This window comes from Nuphar pumila, chromosome 4 (genome assembly GCF_984573655.1).
Source record: "Nuphar pumila chromosome 4, dmNupPumi1.hap1.1, whole genome shotgun sequence".
Taxonomy (NCBI): Eukaryota; Viridiplantae; Streptophyta; class Magnoliopsida; order Nymphaeales; family Nymphaeaceae; genus Nuphar; species Nuphar pumila.
Window position 1 is genome coordinate 43,988,485 of NC_143252.1, and position 10,040 is coordinate 43,998,524.

Here is a 10,040-nt window from a genome sequence, read left to right on the forward strand (position 1 = left end):
ATGTATATATATATATATATATATATATATATATATATATATATATATATATATATATATATATATATATATATATATATATATGACCCTTGTATATTTATGTAAGCATCCAATGAAAAATTTCTTTTTTTTTTAGTCTGCGTTAGTCTTTCTTGTAAGACGTCTTCTTCAAACTGTATTACCACAATTTTAATACTTCTGCATCCCTAAATCATACAGCAAATAGACTATGCCAGATCATCTACAGTTTGATCGATTCATCTGAAATCGTTACAGGAGGAATTGACGGTGAATTTTCATTTAGACCGTCACTCGCTTGTCAGATCATTTTTCCTTGCCGGCAGATCAACCGATCATAACTTTCAAAACGTTCCAGGCGTGTCGATTGAGCTCTCAATTGCTCTCGTTCATCTTAAAACGATCAGCAGATAAGTGAATTAACGCGAATTTCATCATCTGATTTGATTTACCGTTCTGATCTGCGAATTTGCTCTGCTAGAGGTCAATCCTGCTGAGGCGAGAACAGGATGCTGTTCAAGTATCATGTGCATCTGGATTCAGGTGTTGACGTGCGCTTTCAGTCCATCACCTGACTAATTTCACTGCCTCCAACGTTCTGATGAGCTCCGAAAGATCACGATCGTCGATTTAATCCTTAAAGCTAAGTGCATCGGCAACGATATTGAATTCTGATTCTCTGTGCTCACATTTCCAGCAGATCAGTTAGCGCTCAGGGCCTATTGCTGCGCGCGTGCTCGGATTGCGCAATTGCAGTTGTTTGATGTAGAGCGCAAGAGAGGTTCAGCCAGTGCGCTGAAGGTGTGTCTACGCAATTTTGTTTCTGTTTTGTAATATTGTGCAGTTGACTTTGCTAGCTGAGCCACCAACACCAATCTGTTTGGGCGTTTAGATCCTGGTCGCAACACGAGTGCATCCAGAATGCAATTGTTGCAGCCCTTAGGGTGCAGCAATGGCAAAGCAGGACGCAAGTTACAAATGCCATCCTGTTTTTGGTGGGACTCCCATGTCCCGCATTTGATGCGAGACAGGGGAACCACCAATGGCAGGACACATGCATCCCACTATTCGAACTCACTCTTAGTGCCACCATAATGGTTCCCATAGTCGTTAAAGAGAAACGGTTGGTGAAATCTAAACACTACCGCTGGTCTACCAGACATCTGAACAATTAATTCAAGTCAATGGAACCCAGTCGAGATTGACATAGCCCGCTGAGCCCACTTGAACCGAGTCCGTCTCTCATACAGCAACTCACCCTGCTTGATTCATGAATCCAGTTAATCGCGTGTTGTGAAGATGATTACCATGACCATGATCAAAAGAATCATGCTTATTAACTGTGGTATATTGGCTTATTCATGTAAGGTGTTTTCACAAATATATGTACATGCGTATGAACAAGCAGAAAACTGTAATCATGTTGAGTCGAGAACCCAGTGTTGCTCATCAATCCCCACTCTAAGACCTTTAGCCTTAGCGAACAAGTCTACAGCCCTTCTCACCCCTCTGTTATCAGCCCTATTGAAATAATCATGGCCAAAGATGATGCCCCCTGGCCTAAGAATTTTGTATGCCAAGTTGATATCATTCCAAGCAGAATGGAAATCATGGCTTGCATCAACTTTAATCAGATCTCCAAGGACCCCCCACTCACACAACTTCGTTAGCGCCGAGCTGCTAGAGAATGGTATCGGCGTGATTCTGTCTGTCATGTTCATGTAATTCACGTTCTGCATGAATTGGTGCAGCAGCATCACGTCGCCGTTGATATAATCAATATGTCTAAATCTCTCATTGAATCCAGGCCACCCTCTAAAATCATCGATACACAGGATCTGTGTCCTTAAACCAAGGCCCTTTGCCACTTCCCCCATGTGTATAGATGAGGCTCCAAGGAAAGTGCCAATCTCAATTATGGTCCTTGGATTGACCCTAGGTATGAGATTCTCAAAAACAGCACCATTTGAACCCCACCCTTTGATGCGCCTTTGCTGGAGCAATGGTTGCGAGTGAGGAGGGAAGTCGATGAACGGTGAAGTGCCATTGAAGATACGGTCAAGGACCGTCTGTCGAACCAGCTTGGATGGGACTGGATCAGCACATCGGCCTCCAAATTTGAAGTGATTGGAATCCCAAACCAATAGTTTTTCGGTTGCAGAATTCTTGTCATCCTTGCTGAACTTGATGGATGGTTTCTCAGAGCTGCCTGAATAGAAGCCAACGGCGTAAGAGAGGAAGAGAAGGGCGATGTAAGCCATCGCTCTGGACAATCTGCTGACCAGAACTGAGCGTTTTCTCTGATGTTCTTGCTTCATCCTGGAGAGAGAGAGAGAGAGAGAGAGAGAGAGAGAGAGAGAGAGAGAGAGAGAGAGATGGATTGGGGATGAGTTGTTTGATTGGTCATATATGGACAGTTAGGTGGAGGCTTAATGGAAGGTGCAAGCAACCTATCCGAACTTTAATTTAATGGTAGCCGACAAAGTGCCACTGGTTTTAGAGAAGAAAACGTGACCACATGGAACCACCAAACTTCTTTGTGACCGTATATATATATATATATATACAGTAGAGCGTAGGTGCTTTCTCTTGATTTATTTTTAAATTCTGACAGTACATATGTGACCGATGTACTTGATTTTATAGGTAGGTACCAGCTCTTGAAGTGTTAATTCACACACATGTGTGGGTTATTATAAGGTTCTGAAAATCGATCATGCCCAACACTTTTATGGGGTAAAAACTTAGAAAAAAATACTGAAAGAGCAAAAAAAACCCATCAGGCACTCTACTTCATATATATATATATATAAGTAATGTGTGAACCATTATTTTCATGATTTTTTTGTTCTTTTCTCTTGAATCTAACCGTAGGGATGTGATCTACGTGCTTGGATTTATAAGAACTGGCTCTTGAATCATCCGATTTTGATGAATAAATATGATTTTTTTTAGGTTTTAAAATCAATGGCTCATAATCTTTATAAATATTCAAGCATTCAAAAATCACATTTTTTTCATAAAAAGTACATGATCTAGTGATTGATTCCTAGCAAATTCACCATGCCAAACCCATCCATATAGTTGGATTTGCAAAAAAAAACTATTAAAAATGATCATATTTCAAGTTCTCATAAATATATATATATATATAAACACTACAAAAAAATAGGGGATTAGCGACAGAAAAAATCTAATTATCAACGGATTAACGAGAGAAACAAATTTGTCGCTAAGAACCGTAATATTTATGAAAATATCAACGGAATAGCTTCCGTCACACAATCCGTCGCAAATTAGCGACAAAATGTTTGGTCGTAATAACCGCGTATTTTAGCGGTGGATTTGGCGAGGGAAAGTGTGTCGTTGCTATCTCGCAATGGATTTAGCGCCGGAATAGTTTTGTAGCTACGTAGTTATATTAATTTACGATGGATTTAGGCCGTCGCGAAATCCGTCGCTAAATGTTGCGTAAATCCCTAATCAGAGCCCTATTTCTTTTTTTTGTTCCGCTGTTCTCGCCGGCCGCCCTCTCCCTCCTGCCGCCCCATATCTAGCCCGTCGGCGTCTCCCCGGACCCCACCCCCCGCCGCCCGTCGCTCCCCGGCCTGTCGCCCTGCCCGTTGCCCCCCGTCCGCCGCCCACCAACCGGTGTCTCCTAGGTTTTTCTGATAAAAGACACATTTTTTTCTGATAAAAGGGGCGGATGCCCCTTTTAGTTTTTCCGGCAGGGGGTCGCCCTTTGCCTCGTTAGTATTTTCCGGCAGGGGGGGCGACCCCCTGCCGCGTGTTGTGTTTTCCGGCAGGGGGGGCGACCCCCTGCCGCGTGTTGTGTTTTCCGGCAGGGGGCGACCCCCCTGCCGCGTTTTTTGTTTTCTGGCAGGGGGTCGGCCCCCCTGCCTCATTAGTATTTTTCGGCAGAGGGTCCGACCCCCTGTCGCATGTTGTGTTTTCCGGTAGGGGGGGCGACCTTCTCCCGCATGTTGTGTTTTTCGGCAGGGGGGCGACCCCCTTGCCACATTTTTTGTTTTCAGGCAGGGGGGTGCCCCCCTGCCACATTTTTTGTTTTCCGACAGAGGGGCGCCCCCCTACCGAAAAAAATAACTGAGGCAGGGGGGCGACCCCCTTGCCGCGTTTTCTGTTCTGGCTGGGGGTCGCCGCCCTGCCCCTTTTTTTGCCATTTATTTTTTTTTCCGGCAGGGGGTCGCCCCCTGCCCCTTTTTTTTCTGGCATGTGGGGCGACCCCCTGCCTATTTTTTTTTTCTGGTAGGGGGTTGCCCCTGCCCCTTTTTTTGTTTGGCTGGGGGGCACCCCCCTGCCTCTTTTTTTTTCGGGCAGGGGGTCGCCCCCTGCCTCATTTTTTTATTCGGGCAAGGGGTCGCCCTCGTGCCTCTTTTTTTTTTGGCAGTGGGGGGACCCCTGCCTCATTTGTTTTCTCCGCCATGAGGTCGCCCCCTGCCTCATTTTTTTATTCGGGCAGGGGTTCGCCCCCGTGATCCTCTGGTAGGGGGGAGGGGGGCGACCCTGCCTCTTTTTTTTTGTAGGAGGTGGTCACCCCTCCGGCCTCTGTTTTTTTTTTGGCAGGGGGGCGACAGGTCGTGGTTCAGGAACCCAACGCTCGTTGGGTTTCTAAACCACGTCATCACCTTGTGTCTGCCGCTTCGGGAGACGATCATTGCCTCTAGAGTGTCTTCATTTTAACACAGTGTGATTTCATTTTAACACAGTATCTCTTACAGATTTCTCAACGTATCTCGCTTGTACTCCGCCACCCGTGGTAAGTAATTGACAAAAACAATGCAAATCGGGTAAATACCCGTGGTGAGTAAGTGATGCAAGCGCTTTACATGTTATTTAATTTATTGGATGCAACACTTTATTGTTCACACACTCACTTAGTTGTTGATATCTATGATTGCTTTGTTGGAGTTTGGAGATCATGTTGAGCATGATTTTAATGTACGAGAATAGAAGTGTTTTTATTTTTGAAGTACGGATTTCATGCTAGGCATGGTAGTAGTTAGTGACATATTGAAGTGTGTTTGCTCCAGATACATGTTTATTATTTTTTTATACGAATGATTTACATGTATTGCAATATTTGATGTGATTATATCCATGCTTGCATGTAGTTAATTTCAATTTAATTATGACTTTCATGTGAAATTGTATAATGATAGTATGCTTCAAATTAATGCATCGTGTTATGAATAGTTTTGCACATGAAAATATTAAGTTATCAATGTATGCATCATAATTCTTGTGATTGTATGACATCATATATTGCATGATAAATTTGATATTTTCTTCATTATAGCATTTTGATGGTTCTTTTTTAACTGGTTAGGTTAGATTTCGTAACATCATACGATAAAATGAGTGCAAACCGTGAATGGATGTACCGTAGGGTAGTTGACAATGAGTTATCGCATGAATATATGGATGGTGTTGAAAGTTTTATTGAATTTGCAACTGCAAGTGTCAGTACAGTGGATCCCACAGGTCGGATTAGGTGTCCCTGCAAGATTTATAAGAATAATCGATTTGTAGAACTTCATGGCATTAGACATCACCTATACAGGAAGGGTTTTGTGAGTGATTATTAAAATTGAACATTTCATGAAGAAGAATTTAGAAACAATTTTAATGCACGGGTGAATGTGGTGCACGATAATCCATATATGGATTTGATATTTGATGTCGCAGGAACATAACTTGGTTCTGCTATGGGTTCTAGTGATACAAGAAGTGCAATAGATGAAGAATCACCAAACGATGCAGCTAGTAGATTTTATGATTTACTTAGAGATGCTGATGAACCACTTTGGAACGGTTGCAAGAGTCACACTATCTTGTCTGCAATTCTTCAACTAATCAATTTGAAGTCTAAGTATAATTTGAGTCAATCATGTTTTGACCGTTTGTGCATGATTATGAAGAGTATGTTGCCCAAAGATGAGAAATTGCTACAAAATTTCTATCGTGCGAAAGTTATGGTCAACGCTCTAGGTATGGTGTATAAAAAGATAGTTGCTTGTCTAAATCACTGCATGTTGTATTTCAAGGATTAGAAAAACAACATATCATGCTCGTCATGTGGGCATCCTCGATTCAAGCCAAAGACAAGAAGCAATGGTAGCATGAGATCAAAAGAAGTTGCATACAAGTCGCTCCACTATTTTCCTATCACTCCTAGATTGCAACGATTGTATATGTATTTAAGGACAGCTAAACACATGATATGGTATGCAAATAAAGTTCGACATGATGAAAACAAGATCACGCATCCTGTTGACGCCGAAGCTTGGAATCACTTTGATCGTACTCATCAGAACTTCGCAATGGAGGTGAGAAATGTTAGACTCGGTCTATGTACAAATGGATTTAATCCATTTGGGGGTAGATCAACTACATATTCATGCTGGCCAGTATTTGTAACTCTATACAACCTTCCACCAAGCTTGTGTATGAAGCGTCCAAATCTTTTCTTGTCTCTATTGATCCCTGGTCCGACCTCACCTAGCCAAAATCTTGATGTATATTTAAGGTCATTGATTGATGAACTAAAAATATTGTGGGATGATGGTGCTACCACGTATGATGCCCACAAAAAACAAAATTTCAATATGAAGGTCTTTGTTCTATGGACAATCAATGACTTTCCTGCATATGTTATGTTATCTGGTTGGAGCACACATGGGAGGTTGGCATGTCCGTACTGCATGGAGGATACAAAATCTTTTAGATTGACACATGGAAGGAAGCCTTGCAGGTTTGAGTGTCATCATCGATTTCTACCTAGCGACCATCCGTTAGGACGACAAAGGAATGCGTTTCGAGCAGGCACAACTGAAATAGAAGGTTCAGCCACAAGATTGTCTGGCATAGAGATTTTAAGAAGATTATGATACTTTTCAGATGTGTTAACAGATGCCCGTAGTCCGACGCCCTTCCTTGGATTTAGGAAGGATCACAATTAGACAAAGAAATCTATTTTTTGGGAACTACCATATTGGCCGACCCTATTGATACGACATAATTTGGATGTGATGCATGTGGAGAAAAATGTGTTTGATAATGTGTTCAATACAATAATAAATGTTAAAGGGAAAACAAAGGATAATCTGAAGACCCGTATGAATTTAAAAGTAATATGTAAAAGACCAGAATTGGAACTCAAAGAGTATAATGGCAAAGTACTAAAACCAAAGGCAAGGTATGTGCTTGGACCTGATTAAATAAAGCAGATATGTCAATGGTTGAGGCAGTTGAGATTTCCAGATGGATATGTTTCTAACATTGCTCGTGCTGTGAAGATTGACGATGGACAATTATATGGGTTGAAGAGTCATGATTGACATATCTTTATGCAACGATTGATACCCCTAGCATTCCATGATATGTTAGACAAACCTATATGGGGGGGTATTGTCTGAGTTGAGCAGATTTTTTAGAACATTGTGCACATTGAAAGTCGTAGTATCTGATGTAAAGAATCTCGAGGACTCTGTCATCACTACTGTTTGTCTGCTAGAAAAGATTTTTCCTCCAGCATTTTTCGGTGTTATGGAACATTTAATCATACATTTGCCATATGAATTAAGGGTTGGTGGTCCTGTGTAATATCGGTGGATGTACCCATTTGAAAGGTATATGTTTTCTTATATTTATGTCTTCAATGACAGATATTTCAAATTTGAAATATACATTTTTTACAGATGCATGTTTGACCTCAAAAAAAAGTTCGTAATAAAGCAAGAGTAGAAGGCTCTATTTTTGAGGCGTACACTTTAGAAGAGATTTCAAATTTCTCATCTATGTACTTTGAACCTCACATTCCAACACGTTACACATGCCCGCCTCGTAACGATGATGCAGAACAAGTAACTGTAGCTGACAAACTGTCGATATTTCAACCACTTGGGCATGCATTTGGTAGTTGCCGATCAAGACTCTTGACAGATCGAGAGCAAGAAGCAGCACATGTCTATATTCTTTTTAATTGCCCAGCGATCGACCCATACATCGAGTAAGTATATATAGACGCAACACAATTCTAAATCTTTTTATGTGCTATACATGCATACATGGTTCGGTAATATAAGTATTTGTGGTTTGCAGACGATTTGATATGGACTTGCGAAGAGAAGTTTCACATTTCATTGATGCAGAAGTACAAAAAGAACGTGAAACTAAGTTTGTGGAGTGGTTGAAAGAGTTGGTAAGGACGCTCACATAAATTATGTTCTTGTAAACAACACTAAGTTACTTAATTGGTCGTGATCACAATCATTGTTTATGTTTGTGTGTAGGTCCGCCATGATGATGTTAAAGATCAAGGAATATGTGATTTACAAAATGGTCCAACCAAAGTTGTGCAATGTTACAACGGGTACATCGTAAATGGTTATCGATTCCATACAAAAGACTACGGTATAAACAAATCAATGATGAATAGTGACGTGTGTGTCAAGGGTAGCAACTACGGTGAAAATGAACATGACTACTACGGTGTTATAGAGGAAATAATGGAGTTGACTTACTTAGGCATAAATAATAGGGTAACTTTATTCAAGTGTCATTAGTTTGATCCAACTGCAACAAGAGTCAACAAAGTCTCAGGCATTGTGGAAGTGAATTACAAATCAAGGTTTGGAACATATGAACCATTCATATTAGTCTCGCAAGCTCAACAAGTTTATTATACTTCATATCCGAGTACAAAAAAGTCAGATAGAAATGAATGGTGGGCAATTTGCAAGGTGAAGTCCAAACTATGCCCTGAGTATGATCAGTTACAAGAAGACAAGTTAACTTAAGAGAGTGATTACTATCAATCAAATGATATCTATGACTTCTCTTATGGTCACGATGTTGAGCATGATATGCATGTCATATTGCCATTGGTCGATGAAACATTCATAGAAGAATGTGATCCAAATGATATACCAAGTGGACGGGCAAACAATGAAGAAGAAGATAAAGAAGAAGAAGATTATGAAGAAGATGAAGAAGAAGAAGAATATGAAAGTCAAACAAGTGATGAAGAAGAATTATCGAGCTAGTGAGCAAAATCTTGTAATACAAACCTGTATTTGAATGTATTATTGCAATACTAGATTTGAATGTTGTGAATGATTTGAATGTTTTGAATGTATTATTGCAATACTTGATGTGAATAATTTGAATGATATGAATGTATTGCAATACTTGATTTGAATTATTTGAATGTATTGAAATGTATTGCATTGATGTGAATGATTTGAAACAATTTGAATGTATTGCATGACATTTTTTATTTGTTAGAATATAGTTCGTAGAGCTTATAGTGGTCGTTCATCCAGTGGTAGCCAGTCTCAGCCTTCATCTTCACGGGCTCCTTTGATAGGTATATCCTTTAACTAATTAGATATTTGACTAGTTGAAATGTATATTTTGAAAATTTCTAACGTATTTTTTTACAGATGATGTTTCGCCTGTACATGACCCACCTACACCAGTTGATCATATAAGTCAGGAGCCAACACAGGATGCAGGGTCTTCTCAGTCTGGCACAAGAAGACTCATTTGAATAGTGTATATCGATAATCAACCGTAAGTACTTCATTTTCACTTATTGCATATCTTATAAATATTGTATATTGATATTTACTGTGTACCAATTCATATGCATTACGAGGTTTGAGCTACAAGAAGTAGTACGCGATATTAGGAATTCACTACTTCAACATCTACTAGGACCAGTCGCTCAATGGAAAGAGTATCCAAAAGAGGTGATAAACAGATTGTGGTCCTCATTTACGGTATATAGTTGTTTGTCATAGTTAATGTGTTTCATATTTAATTTTTTGTTATAGTGATGTATACTTACTTTCTGAAAATATATATAGGTTTTGAATCGCTTCGCGACTATGGTGGAGGAACATGATACAAGGAAGGTGTGACAGAAGGTGGCTGCCAATCGATTTGCATACATGTTGTACAATATGAAGACTACAGCCAAAAAAGCATCTGGCGGAATA

The 10,040-nt window shown here is 40.2% G+C and overlaps 1 protein-coding gene across 1 annotated transcript; it reads right to left on the reverse strand.

Moving 5' to 3' along the window:
• Window positions 1-1,362: 1,362 nt before the first annotated feature.
• LOC149840131 (S-adenosyl-L-methionine-dependent methyltransferases superfamily protein) lies at window positions 1,363-2,367 on the reverse strand. The gene has a single exon (XM_090004350.1). The coding sequence runs from the start codon at window positions 2,334-2,336 to the stop codon at window positions 1,437-1,439; it is 900 nt and encodes a 299-aa protein (XP_089860476.1). The 5' UTR covers window positions 2,337-2,367; the 3' UTR covers window positions 1,363-1,436.
• Between the last annotated feature and the right edge of the window lie 7,673 nt (window positions 2,368-10,040).